Source organism: Chelon labrosus (assembly GCF_963514085.1).
Source record: "Chelon labrosus genome assembly, chromosome: 8".
In the NCBI taxonomy this organism is placed as follows: domain Eukaryota; kingdom Metazoa; phylum Chordata; class Actinopteri; order Mugiliformes; family Mugilidae; genus Chelon; species Chelon labrosus.
The window spans coordinates 7732353-7747421 of record NC_140358.1 but is presented as its reverse complement, the minus strand read 5'-3'; the positions used below and the strand labels follow the sequence as shown (position 1 = coordinate 7747421).

Sequence of the window (15069 nt, the reverse complement as noted above, 5' to 3'; positions counted from 1 at the left end):
CTTGACAGAACTTTACTTACCATCAAACCCACAGGATTACAAGGAAAACCCTTTTGTGCTTTTGTTATTTATATCATTTGCAAGTTTGCAATGTAAGTAATGAGCCGCCTTGTTATATTTATCAGCTGACACTACTGCATTGAATGCAGTACATTCAACTTTTGTGTGAAAGCAAAAAAAAAGTATGCATGCAATCTCAGTCAAGATTACTTGAATGTAGTAAAACGGAAGGGAGGGGAGAGGACATGCTGGATGAATGAACATTTATTAATTACAAATGGAATGACAAACATGATGATGGCAAACATGATGATGCTACTGTCGGTTTACTGAAATATGACCGGATGGATCAAACGCTGTAAGCTACGGCAAAACTGATTCCTGACAGCTGCAATGACTATTGACTGTATATCTTAGGCTCACTGCAATGCCATATGAGCTTTTAAATGCCAAACCCAGGCTGTTTGTTAACTAAGAGTATTAAAAAAGCCCCAGGTAAAAACATCTAATCAGAAGTGCTACTGGTAATTGCACACTAAATGATCTATGAGCAGCTACAAAAGTCTAGATGCTATGGGCTAGGTTTTGTTCATAATGAAAAATTAAGGCTAACAGACCTTGGTGGTCGTAAGTAATGGCACCATATAAAAATTATATTGTATGATTTACACAGCATTATAGAGGGCTACCACAGCTTGTAAGTGAGACAGGCTGAAGCTTATTTTTTCACAAATGTCACACTGTATTGCAACAGCAGACAAATGTTTTAGTTTTTTCGTGTTTAGTTAAAATATTAAAACGCTTTTGATTCCGGCACATTTGATCCATCTCTATATTTCAGTTAAAAGTCTCATGCAGGGATTGACAAAAGATGAGGTGATGCAAAGCAAAAATATTCACACAAAAATTAAACCGAGCACCTTACCATATCATCAGCCAATGTTTTTATGTGTATGTTCTGTTGGAGGGAGGGCACAGTGTGAAAAACAAGATCCAACAGAAAACGACAATACCGCCAATAGTGCAGTATGCTTCCCACATCACATTCACATGTACAGTGTCCTCTCATTTCCTCTGTGATACCAAATTAGCTTCCAATGATGTTTGAGAACCACAATTAGCATTAGCATTAGCTCATTCTCTGCTGTTTCTTCTCACAGGTGAAATGAGAAAATCTTGGATACTGTCCATGTTTAGGATGTGACGATACTCGATGATCCCAAATAGCAGGGTAGATGTAAACGTGTGTGTTCAAGAGTGAACATCCCAAGGACACACGCTTTACACACACATATGAAACAAATAAATAAAATGAGGCCTATCATAAAGCACCTATAATCCCACACCAGTTCACAACATCCACTGAAAGTATGCCAGTTAGTGCTGTTTGGTTTTGTGTAATCTAAGAATAACACTTCTGATTGTGTGTGTGTAACATTTTTTCACAGCCAGCAAAAGGTTTGTTTATCGCTGCAACATCTATTCTATAGAGCATTGTTTGTAGTGACAGAGGCCCAAAAATTTAAAACCACAACTTCTACTTACGCAGATGTTTATCTTGATCTCAGACACAATAAGACAGGTTACTGCCAAAGGCTTGCAGCTCTGCAAGGGACAACCATTTGAAACACACCTCAAATGGGAAGCCGTAGCAGCGCTGCCATATGCTGTGGCGCTAGGCTGTAAAGTACTAATGAGTAGGGAGATGTGGGGTAGCGATGGCCATAAAGCCTGCCTCCAGCCGCGGCTTTCTCCACTGTTCTAATCAGGAAGCTACTGATGCTGGGGCGAGCAAACAGATTGGCTCTAACCTGCACCTCCCTCTGTGTATCTTCATCAGCTGTCGCTCTGGGCAACACTGAGCAGACACTCAAACTGCCATATCTGTCTCTATTTTTTTCTGCAACAACTGATCAACAGTTGGGAGGGGAAGCTATAAACCACGGAAAACAAAGCTTCAGTCTCAGTGTGCAGGCTTCATGTGTTGTCCAAGTTGTAACTTCAAGTCAAGATAACAAATAAGTTATATTCAACACGCAGTTTGCACAAAGGGTTCAGCCTGGGATGTCCAAGTATTTGTTTCACCTTTATTCACTGCCTAGTAGGTGCAAGTCTCCTCACAACATGTGTAAAGCTAAGAATCTGACCTGAGCAACAACTTTTCCCATTTTGAACTCTGAGAGTATGTGTCATTAAGCCCAGCTTCTCTAGCAGTCTAAAGCTGCGTGAAACAATAGCTAATTTTCAAATGGAGTACTTAAACATTTTCTAATCAATTTAACAACAATCAAACCACTGTTTGGTTAATTGCCTTGACTTGAGGGCCTTTCCTTGCCCATTATCTTGGCAACATCGCAACATTGCAATTTAACATCTAACAATTAAGCTTGCATGTCCTCTGGGCTTCTCTTGCTTATTAAAGTAAACTTTTTCATCATAATAAATGTTTATTACCAAACACATATTTCTCCAAATAACCTAATCAAATTAGCTCTGGGTCCCTCCTTAATCAAATATGATTATGACTCCATGCAGATGCTTAAAAAATGAAAACACAAAGCAATATCCCACAACTTGAGAGCCAATTTGGGGACACAAAACCATACAAGATCGCAAATTTCACACAATAACTTTTAAAATTAATAATGGAAACTACAATTAATGTTAGTATTGCATTAACTCGTGCAGAGACACATCCTTCCATTGCGCTTAGTTTTATTGCAGGTGTCACATGAAATAAAGTTTCATCCAAGATGAACGGAAGACCAGTTTAGTTTCAGACTATCATTGCACAGCTTTTAAACAGAAACGCATGTTATACTCAACCAATTTAACAAGACCATCTGTATGATGTCATTTTAACTCACTCACTGGAACCACCACTATAAAATCAGTAGCCACAATGCCTGTGTAAAACGAGTTTAGCAGGAAATTAGGTTTTACTTTAATTAGTTCTAATAATAACAAAGGATTACTGAGAGCTAGCCATTCTTGGCAGCGAGGACTGCAATGCAATGTGCTACTGACAGTTCTTGGCAACTTCATGAAACTACCTCATGTCCCTGCTTAATCGACTGCTCTGTTCAGCTACAGGCTAGTGAGTGTCAGCAACACTCACACCTGTTTTTCAGTGTGGCAAAGAAATTGACCTTTCCTGGGGAAAAAATTCCAATCCTGATAGCGGAGCTGTGAGAAATTAAGGAAAAACTGTGCAAATTTTTATAATTGGCCTTCTTCACTTGAAAGTAACCTTTAGAGGTTTAGAAGTCCAGTCCAGAAGAAAATCTGTATTCTCATTAGGTGTTCATTTAATAAACTGTTTGTTGCTTATTCAGAGAATACCAATTATCAATGTCTTTAACATGCGTTTAAAATTCCACACATTTCAACAGAGTATAGCACTGCTCATTACTCCAAACATTAACAAATCAAGCACTGAAGTTGAACCATATACTATTAACGCATTAGGAGCAGCAGTGACTGACAGTAGAGTGCTGTTAGACAGAGAAGCAGTATAAAACGTGCCTAATGCACTGCATAACAACAATAAAAGGAATAAGAGTACCTAGCAATATGAATGACTAAGGTTTCTTCACCAGAAAGGAAAGTATAATATCAATTTGCTGCTGTAGCTATGTAATGATAAGCATGCAATCTGTCGGTGAAACAATGTGGATACTAATGATTTAATATGTAATATACTGTGCTTTTACAACATAATCAAATTGATTTAAGTGAGAAATGAAACAGTGTTTATGCACAATCTGCAAAAAAGAACATGAACCTGCTTACACAGGAACTTGTGTAGCTTCAATCAGCGATGACCTAAATTCTGACAAAGATTCAGAAAGTGGTACGTCAGCGTTGTACAGTGGTCTGGATAATTCAGATGAGACACAGATGGGCACAGATACACGTTTGTGCTCATTATCAGATGGCAGATTAGAAAAAAATAATTCAGGTTCTGGGCCTCAACGTTCTGGGCCTCTAAATTTATACTGTTGCTCCTCAGCATATCAATAGGGTGCACTAGAGCTCTTACTACAAATTAGTGTGCAACCATGGTTAGAGGTGCGATATGTGCATGTGACAGACTACAGATTTTGACAATGTTTTAATTATTAATCCTTTATCTAGATGTATTCATTGGATAAGCTAATAAGATAAGAAAATCACGTTTTTACACTTTAAAAAAACAAAGCTCCACCAAAGTTCTACTGTGAAAATACATGAGTGAGTGATGATTGCTTGTCATTGTCATTAACACTAAAATGACATTGTTTGCGTTTGTATGATCTCACAGGATTTAACTGGAATAGCATGGTCAGTTATGAGGGTGTGGCATCAGCCAGCACCAAATACCAGCCATGTAACTGAATTACACACAGTAACAAACTGATTTGCCTAAATGAATCTTATTACAGAGTCTTCTCAATGGCACAATGGCAGTCTTTGTAAGGCAAGAGATGCACAACACAGCCGACACTGCTACAAGAGATTCATGAAAGCATGTTCTGTTCTCCTTAATGTGATATATTAAATTTTGTTTGCACTGAGAACATCATTTTCAAAGAGAGGAGGGATATCACAATACATACTAAGATCAATCTACACCTGGCATTTCATGTAACTAAGACTGAAATTCCATTTTAAATACTTTCCAAACAGGTACCAGTAAATACAACTGCTCCCTTTGCGTGTTTACACATGGCAATAAATCTTTAAATGACAAAAAAAACATCTGTTCTACAGCTTTCAGTCACATTTTTCTTTCAGCTTAGGTAGATGTTTTCTTCACCCCGACTCTGACATGTGTACCAACACAGCTGCACTGAGTTCTCTGAATAACTTTGCAGAGTTTAACCTATGACAGGGCCACAAGCATCTGTCAGTTTAACAGATTTGAGGTCGTTGATGAGACAATTTGTCCTCAACTTTGCTCAGTTGAGAACAAATATGAACGGTAGTGTAAATGACCTAAATGATGACTATTCATATTGAATTAATGTCTATTAACATTATTGAGGATTTGCAAACTGGATATATTTGGCTGACTGCTGTTTGGATAAAAATATAGAATCCTTACATTGTAACCCACCGATAATCCAAAAACTGCTGAAAGAATTCAGTAAAAACAAAAGCTTTATCAAGTTGCAGATCTATTAAGGTCTAAAGTGTTAAATTCCTAAGCTAAACACATACGGTCCTTTCACGAGGACCAACGCCGTTTCAATACCACAAAGCGGATGTCTATCAGACTTACGAGGGTATATAAAATGTCAGATTCAAAGGGTTTTTTTTCCCACTCATACAGTCACTTGAAAATTAGAGACACAAATGACGTCCGCCAGTTTTACCCAAAGTGATAACATCTATTTCCAAATACATATGTACATAATTTAGTCATCACAGACGGGGGTAAACCACCGACTCACTGTTTTCCTGAAGAGTTGTTTTGAAGCTCAGTGTGGGTGGCTCCAGCCGTGGCCATCTTGGCAGTGTTGCTTTACTTCTGCCTCAGTGTTTTTATGTACCAGGCTGTAAACATGTTCATTATTGGTGTAAAGTTGGGAATTTTGAAACGAAGGACCACAAGACCTGAAGGATATGGACCTTTGTCCTATTACAGAAAGATCTATTGCACACAAGCAGCATGATGCAGACTTGTCATCACAGCAAACTAATTTACGATCCATCTAAACAGAAAAAGGCATGAGCAGGGTTCCCACAATCTCAACCTGAGATACTTGTTCTATTCAGAGACGTTCCATAAACAACTCAGAGCATGCAATTAATTTGAAAATAAAAGAAAATAAATAATACAGAATGCACTAAATTTTTCCAAGAGCAAGAGCTGAAGTGCCTTTAAAAGGACACAAGTATGGTAGCCTTATAGTTTCAGGAAAGTGCTGGTACTGTTTACAGCTTCCTAAAACAGCAACTGATGTAAAGGGGAAGCACACAAAAGCTGGTAGTTTGAAAAGCCCCACACTGGATGGCCTGACCATGTGACTGAAGCCCAGCACAACATTGCCCTCAGGTTATCTCTGTCTCTGTTGAAAGCAAATTTCCAGTACTCCATCCTTGAGGGTTGGCAAGATATGCAGCAATCACAAAAGCTGAGGATGGTAAGAAAGAACTGAGAGTTTCCTAAATTTTTCATGACAGCACAGGATCATTGGTATTTTACAGACTCCTGAAAAGAATCTCTTTCAGTAAAGATTGCATTGCATGTGCTACAGGAACTTCATAGTGTCACAGTTATCATTCTGATTGTTCTTAAGCAGCGATCACAACAGCTGAACATGCTATTGTTTTTTAATTGCTGACATGCAAAAACATGTGAATCCATGACCTTATTGTTATCTGCAGGCTGTTGGCTTAGCAGTGGCTAATCATACTGTACATAAGAGCAGGGAAAGGCAGCTAAATGCTTAAAAAGAATAGTCCCAGAGCCCAAAAAATATCCAGCTGTACCTGTATCTCTCACAGCAGTTATACAGTATGTATCTGTGACAGTAATTTGCACTATAATTCACAGCAAATGTCACAATCTGTCTCATATTTGCTGCTTACGTTACAGATTACAAAGATGTTGAGACAGCTGTCAAACTTACACTTACAAACTGTAAATTAAAGCACATTGATGAGTGTGACATATGCATCTTCTCTTATCAGCAGGTCGAGCAAGAGGGAATGTAACCACTGTAATCATTTTGTATAATTCAAGTGACAGAGCGGGGATAACCCCTCATCCTGGCTTACGTAAGACGCCACAGTAGCTCATTTAAACCACATCCTCCACTCATGCATCATGACCAGCTTCCAAGTATGATTCACACATTGTTACATGAAAAAGCCATGAATGCACTCATGCAGACGTTATGTCTCAAACATGCCTTTATGTGTAACTGAGGCAGCCAAACAAGCTTCCCGTTCTCAAGTGCTATATCTAGCCTGCTGAAATACATGAATAAGGCTCATCTTAGACAGTGACATTAGAGAAGCAAATCTGTTGGTTTCTTCCACTGTGTGACTAAAGCATTCTTCACTGCTTCCTGTCTCCAACTTCCTGAATATTTTTAAAAACGCTCACATGTGGTCTGTTTCCTGCCGTTTCTCACACTGTTTCTCCCTAAAACAATTGCGGTTATATTTATTCCTTAACACATAATGTAAAAGGGGAAAAGATACATGTACCACACAGAGAGAAAAAAAAACATAGGTGCAACTATGTGATGAAAACTTGCCAGACTGACCAAACAGGAGATAGAATACAGCTTCAAGTGTGCGACAAGGCGACAACTTGTACTAACCGCAAGCTAACATGACCCAAAATGATCCCTGAGGTTTCCCGAAAGCTCATGTATCAAAGCGCTCAAAAGTTTCAAATGCCACAGCCTCCACTAGCAGCAGCACAGCAAGCCATTAAATATGATTCACAATGTGAAATTGTCAAAACTGTCAAAAGCATGAAGGTTACCCATTGCTAAGCTGTACATTGATTCCAACAAAATAATTTTAGTTTGTGTAGCCTAATATGTACCAGAACTGAGTGTAGAGTGATCAGGCATTACGATTATGACCACCTTCCTAATATTGTGTAGGTCTCCCCTGTGCCTCCAAAACAGTTCTGACTCATTAGGGAATAGAGAACCAACATGGGCCTTCTGAGGCCTTCGGTCCTATGGGTTGAAGGGAGGGGCCTCAGTAGATCAACCCACAGATACTTGATCAGTGTGGGATCTAGTGAATTTGGAGGCCAGGTCAACACCTTGTGCTGTTCTTCATGTTTTTTGAGTTGTTCCTAAACAGTTTATGTGTGTGTGTGTGTGCGTCAGGCTGCATCCTGCTGGGGATGACTGCACTCAAGGAGTGTCATTGCTATGGGGTGGGGGTGCCTGGTCTGGTGTAGGTGGGTGGTACATGTCTAAGTAACATCCACATGAGTGCCAGGTTCAGAAGTTTCGCAGCAGAACATTGTATCGTCACAAGACGGTCAGTGTTATTTTGACTGAATGTTATGTCAATGGTCATAATGTTATGCCTCATCAGTGTATATATTTAGTAAAACTTATATTGTCAAGTACAGGAAAAAAAGATCCTTGGCATGTCAATGACAAAACATTGAACCTATGTCCAGGCTATTTTATTCAAGAGACTACTGCTTAAATAGTGCTGAAATGTCCACTCATTACTGTAGGCTTAATTACTTCAACGACTAGATTACATGTCCCAATTTAATTAACAAGATTTAACTACAAAAGTGTAAGCACTGCCAAATACAGATGTAAAGTGATGCATATGCTCCAATGTTTAGAGTAGACCATGCCAAGCTTTGTTCTGTTTAATTTGTATCCAGTTCTTGTATTGATGCCACCACTATTTACTGGGAATACCGAATTAACACCAGGAGTGGTCAGTTTTTTCAATGCCGAAGCCATGAGTTTACACAATGAGGTTAGCATGATGTTAGCCATCACAAATGGTTCATAGAAATGGCCAGCAAAAGAACATCACCCACACACATAACCACTGAACAGTGTGCTATAAATGTCAACCGTTGGAAACAACAATCTGTCAATACTGTGCATACTAGCTTGCTGCTGTTATCTGTAGATACGTCCTGCTCATTTGCCCCAAAGTCACTGTATTTCAAGAGTCAATCAACAGTCTTCTGAGACTGCAGCTCGCTCAAAACAGAGCTATTGTAGATGACCTGTGATAACAATGATTAGCTGCTCCTGGCCTGCACTAGTGGCTCGCAAGTTACAAGCTGCACAGTATACTTTCATCTGTCATTTTTGGGCTTGCTAATACTGGCCACCAGGGGTGGAAGTAACGAATTACAAATACTCACGTTACTGTAATTAAGTAGATTTTTTGGGTACTTATACTTTTCTGAGTATTTTTTTAAAGTGTGTAATTTTACTCATACTTGAGTACAATTTGCAGCATGTAATCTACTCCGCTACTTTTAGAATTAAAAGTCGCTACTGAGTACTCCCCCAATCCGCGACCGCGCCAATTGATTAACGTGATGACGTAAGGAAAGGACAACTCCGCAGCTGCGGCAGTACACAGCCAGAGAGTGCTTAATTGAATGAAGATTTGGAGGGAAAAAAGCCAAAATGGAGACAGAAGTTCAAGTGAACAGTGAAAATGATCTGCCTGCTATCGATGTAATAAAACGTCTGGTTGAAAAGTAATTAATACTCTGAGTAGTTTTTGAGAAGAGTACTTTTTACTTTTACTTAAGTATTTTTTTAAGACCAGTACTTTTACTTGGAATTGAGTATAATTTAAGCAATGTAATGGTACTTGTACTTGAGTACAAATTTTTAGTACTCTTTCCACCTCTGCTGGCCACAAACATCAACTTCACAGTATCATCATGCAGCTTCTACCCCAATAGAAACGATCTAGCATTAATTCTGTCAAGTTTTTTATATGTTCTATGGTTAACTTTTCACACTATTTACAATGGCCATTCGGGTGTTTTTTAAGTTCTCTTTTGTCACACCGTTTCTCACATTACAATCAACAAGTTGCACTCAATAGAAATGTCTTTCAGCATGCACTGTTGTTCCTATTCTTGTTTTTTTACCTTCTGCATATGCTATTCCCTATCTAAGTTGAACACTGACATCTACATTGTCCAGCTTGTCGGGCAAGTTTTTCCACTCACATTATCTAGACTCCACATATGCAAGAACTCACATGAATGCTACCTGTGTGCTTAGCTTCAGTACACTGGATTAATATTCTTCCTTTATTTGACAAAGTTTTTTGTCTAAAGCCAACAAAATTACTTGTTTCTATACTCACACATTTAAATCAATTGTAAAATGATCTTATTTTTTATTATCTAAAGTGACTTTCGCAGATAATTGTCCATTATCTATGAAAGAACAACATGTCTACCATCATTACATCTTATTATAACAAAGCATAAGCACTACTCATATAGAACATTATTCTGAATACAATGAATTAACCTTTCTGATTCCAGTTTGTTAACTTAGCTAGCTCAGCTAACATATTACCAATAAAACAATATGGCAGGCTCACAATGCAAAAGTTTAACTGCTAAGATAAAGGCAGCAGAGCAACACTGTATCCACCTTTAACTGTTTGTTATAGATAACAGAAAGCAGAAAAAAGACCTGTAATAAGCATATACAAACTATGAGTAACTGAGTAATCAAATTGCAAGATGAAATCATCTACCCAACCCTCTTAACAATGTTAATCATCTTTTATTACTTCTGACAAAATATTTTTGGTTGTTCAACTGAAATGAAAGTTTTACAATCGCTACTTAAGTGCACCTAAAGCCTTGTATGCTCTGTTCTTCAAAAGGAAAATCTCTTCCAAGGCTCATCCACTGCTCGGCAATCATTCTTTTGCATAACTACTGCCTGACCACAGCAAAGTTCATAAACACTGTATATGACATAACTGCTTGTCATTACATACTCACCTTGAACATAGATAAGTATTTATTCATTCATTCATTTTCTGTAACCGCTTGTCCTCTGGAGGGTCACGGGGGGGGGGGGCTGGAGCTGTCATTGAGTGAGAGGCAGGGTACACCCTGGACAAGTCGCCATTCTATTGCAGGGCTCATACGTATTTAAAGGGTGTACATTCACCAAAAGCAGGGATATGATGCAGAATTTATTTATTCAAATTTCATGGTGAATGAATTCACACAACATTCATTCATTTATCTTCTGTAACTCTCTGTAGCTTGTTCCTGTGAAGGGCCGCGGGGGGGCTGGAGCCTATCCCAGGTCGCCAGGCTATTGCAGGGTTAACACAGACAGACAACCACATGCACACCTACGGCCAATTTAGAATCACCAATTACCCTAACAAGCATGTCTTTAGATGGTGGGAGGAAGCCGGAGTACCCAGAGAGAACCCACGCAGACACAGGGAGAACATGCAAACTCCACACAGATTCGAACCCGGGACCTTCTTGCTGTGAGGCATCGGTGCTAACCACCTTTCCACTGTGCAGTCCTTCACACAACAACTAGGGGAATAAGTGAGTAAATTACTATGGTTCACATAACAAATAGATATAAAAGCTAACAACACTACACTTCAGTATAAAAAACTCAACATAGCACATACTATACATGGAGATTGTTGATTGAAAACAAGCTAGTTCCATCCCATTGTTATTTTATGGATGTAGTACCGCAAAGTGAGATCATCCCTTACTCTAGTATGTAGAGGGGTAATATTTTTTTCCTTTCTGTCAAACCAGCTACTCTGAATTATTTTTAAAGAACTCATTCCATCATCTTGTTCTGTGGAACGTCACACTTGTGCAACATCAAGACAAGGACATCAAAACAAAGAAGTGCTACAAACCACTGAAAGTTTTGAGTTATGTTCACCTCGGAACACTGTAGTGTTATTCTAATGTCCTTGGCTGTGCTGAGTATCTACATCCTGGGCTCATAGCCCAAATGGTGTTGGTGTGATGTAATCCTGCCCAGTGACTTGTTAAACAAACACACAGCTTTCAGTGTTTCTCCTCTAAAGGCTGATTTGACTTTGCCTACACTGAATTGTGCCAGTGTCTGCCTCTTTCCTTATTAGCCGAACAAATGGTACAGTACTTTTTAGGAGCTCTGAGTGCCAAAGCAAAGTGACAACCTCTACGCTAGTGCTGCTCATGACAAATATTTACCCACACTTTAGCATGGACGGCATTCACACAGCCAACACTGCATGCAAAGTATGTAAACCTGTAGCCCCATATAAGGTGAAAACAGTGTGCTGTCAACAACGAGATGTCATCACAAGATGATAATCAAATAAACCTCTGAAAAGAGTATTTTAAAAAAGTACGTTTTTGTTGACTGAAATATGCACATACCATCACGCTTGCACATTTCAACTTATTTACACACCTAAAAACAAACTTAGGCCTACAGAGCATATTTAGGAAGCTTAAAAGAGGGAATAAACAAAAGAGGAGGAATCAAGGCTCCACCCAAGAATGAATAATGACTTCCCCCTCCAAACTCAGAGCTGTGTTGAGATTTGTGCAACAGCCGCAGTCCAGGCCTCTCCTTCCTTTGCTTCTGACTCCTCTGCTTGGAGAATTGAGCAACAGGGTACATGCCTGGCCGTGGGACCACTTTAAGAAACAAAAAAACAGAGATCTCGCCGAGCGCTGATGTCATCTGGGCGCTCTTGCAAGCATTTGAAACTTGGGAGGCAGAACGTTCATGACGTGCAGGCTGCAAGCTGGATTTCTCAAAGCAACACCCTTTGGTAGCTCTGGGAGAGCATGTCATTTCAGCTCACTCTGGGATTTCCTGTCTGGAAGTTATCATGGCTGCACTTTCCCATACCTTAGCTTTGCTGTAAACACACAGAAACATTGTTTGCCTTGCTATGTCTGAGTTTTAGTATTAATATCAAAGCAACAACTGTCACACCCTAAGTAAATAACAGATGTGTTAATGAAGTCATCAAGACAGTTATAAAGTCATGCCTGTAGTTTGCAGCTGGCCCAGTTTGGTTGAGTAACTTCCTACCAAAGCAAAAATTGCCCAGATAAACAGCATTTTCAGTTCCTAGTTTACTAACTTCTGCAACTAGACCAACGACTAACCCCACCTATGGGGCACAATGTAAAGCAACTAAGAGTCGATTATTAGCAACTGAGAGACGACGTCATGCAGAAAGCTCACCGGCAGCCAAGCTTTCCACGTTGACAAATATTGCAAAGCACAAACGACGATCAACAGCAGCCAGAGTCTTTCTTTTTGGTCATGGAAAATTACTTTCAACCACATGTTTCTACAGCTGCTGACAGAGTGTCAGTGGTGACATGCACTTACACACTAGTTTAGATTTACAGTCTTATATTCCTCTCAGGACAGTGAATGCGAGACTGTGGCTGCAGTTTACCAAATGAGCCATCTGTAGGTTTTGGATACTCTTATTGACATTAATTGCCATAATATCTGAGCAAAGCGTGTGCTGACTGATTAGAATTGATGGATGGAGACTAAATCCAAGACAAACCCTCCACCTCCATCAGTGATCTAACTTCCAGGCACTGAATGGCATGCAGGAGCAGCTTAATGACGCCAGAGATCCAATGATGCAGGATTGCCTGCTTTCTAAATAAGCACGCTCCTCCCTCTATGTAAACTACTGGACTAGTCCAAGCCACAGCAAAGACTATAAATGGACCAAATGTTTGATGTACTTTCAGTTTTTATCTCATAGAAACTGCCCTCAGCTTGACTAAGGATACGTTTTATCACTCACACACACTTGTGGAGTTCAATAAAACCACCACGTGCCACATGGACATCATGCTCTGAGTCATCCAGTAACAACTTCTTGGTGTATGAACAAAAACATGGATAGAAAAAGCCCAGCTGTCACAACAAGAATGCTCTTTAAACAAAACAAAAAAACTTTCAGGAGATGTATTGACGGGAATAATCGCATGATCCACTGAGTGCTTTGCAAAATGAAGCACTCAGCGAAACAGTATCTCTTTTGCTCATCTCGAACTGCTATTAGCTGTTCTGTATTAGGCTACATTAAATAGTAATAACAACACGTCAATATGTGTTTGTGCAGAGATGTTCTGTATTGAAAGCATGCTGCTTGCTAACTGTACTGGAGTCGTGTTTCCACTTAGTTTGACTTTATATCAGAACATACCGATTGAAAGCAAAAAACATAAGGTAGTGAAACTCAGTGCAACTGAGGAGTGGTGAAACTTTCTCAGCGGACTGTGAATTAACCCTTTCCTGTGGGATTACAGGATGTGGAAGCCCACTACTGTCCATGCAAGACCAGTGAGACGAATACATACCAGCTTTTTGTTTTTACCCTCATCTTCGCCCGACTTCTTTTTGGAGGGCTTATTCGGGTCCTCCCCGCCGCTGGCTTGATCCATTTTGGCTTTTAGTTAGTTCCCTTCTAGAAGCGCAAACTCCACAAAAGTTGTCAAACTCCAGCAAGCAGGCTTCTCGCAACACTCAAGGCAGCAAACCATCCAGGTTAAGTGTTATCAAAATCCATTCCGTTTTAGAGGTGGAGGATAAGATCAAGTTGTTCCAAATAGTTGACGAGTAGCATCCAACGGTCGAAAGGGACCGCTCGAAGGAGAAGGTGTGGTAGGATATACGCCCTGGTGGCTCCTCGGCTAGGCACTAGGTCAGTTCACACGGCCGGGAAAGGCTCCCTGGAAGCACCGCAACAAACACAAGCAACAATTAATTTGTCTATCAAAACGTCCTGGGTGTTGAGTTACACAAATGAATCCCGTCACACGTGTTTCCCTTGTTTGTATGCAGAGTGCAGACACATTTCAGCCGAGATAGTATATACCGTGAATGGTAAACCACATGTAAACAAACGTGTCAGACTTAGATATAATAATAAAGGCAGCGCGTTATTACACTTACACAGACACAGCCCTGTTTTTTGGAAACAGGCTAAAACTGTCACAATGAAAACTTAAAACCGTGTAACTTATTAATACCGGGTTGATAACCAATAAACATGTTCCGGTATCCTCTGTTGAGCCCTCACAGTTTTCACTGTGCACTGACAAAGCCGCTATACCCCTGACAATAAAGCCATTACTCATAATAATTAAACAGTTGTATTATTAGAAAATCACCGTTGTTCTCTCTGCTTGGAATACTTTGCAGAGCTGTCCCCTGAGCCAAGCTAGCAGTTGGCCCTTACCCGGCGAACACTGCTTATTTCATCGGACACAATAACTCGCCAGTACATACTAAAGTATTTTTACAGACAATAGTGTGGTATAATAAATATAATGTGAAAGAAAAGTCAAAAAAAATCCCATCCAAGGCTTACCTTTGCAACCAAACTTGAAGAACCAGGCCCACGATAATCCCGCCCACCTATGTTCTGATTGGTCAACGAGACGCGTAAGGGAAGGGGATTCCTGCGGTTATTGGTCAAACCGTCTGACAGTCGTAAGGTCGGCGTGGCGTCGAAAGGGAGGAGACTTGTGACGTAGAGGGTCAGTCAGATCTCACAGCAGGC

General features: G+C 39.9%; 1 protein-coding gene across 5 annotated transcripts in view; it reads right to left on the bottom strand.

Annotated features, from left to right (window-relative positions):
- diaph2 (diaphanous-related formin 2) overlaps nucleotides 1-14790 on the bottom strand; it is a 421882-nt gene extending 407092 nt beyond the window's left edge. For 4 of the 5 annotated variants that reach the window (XM_084549618.1, XM_084549616.1, XM_084549619.1 and 1 more), the window contains exons 1-2: nucleotides 14678-14790; nucleotides 13865-14236 (exon numbers count right to left, since the gene is read on the bottom strand). In XM_084549618.1, the coding sequence (XP_084405744.1) occupies nucleotides 13865-13948 (84 nt within the window). In that variant the 5' untranslated portion in view covers nucleotides 13949-14236; nucleotides 14678-14790. Of the gene's footprint in view, nucleotides 1-925; nucleotides 950-13864; nucleotides 14237-14677 lie in introns of those variants that run through there. The other variant, XM_084549620.1, reaches the window with a different exon arrangement.
- Nucleotides 14791-15069: the final 279 nt, after the last annotated feature.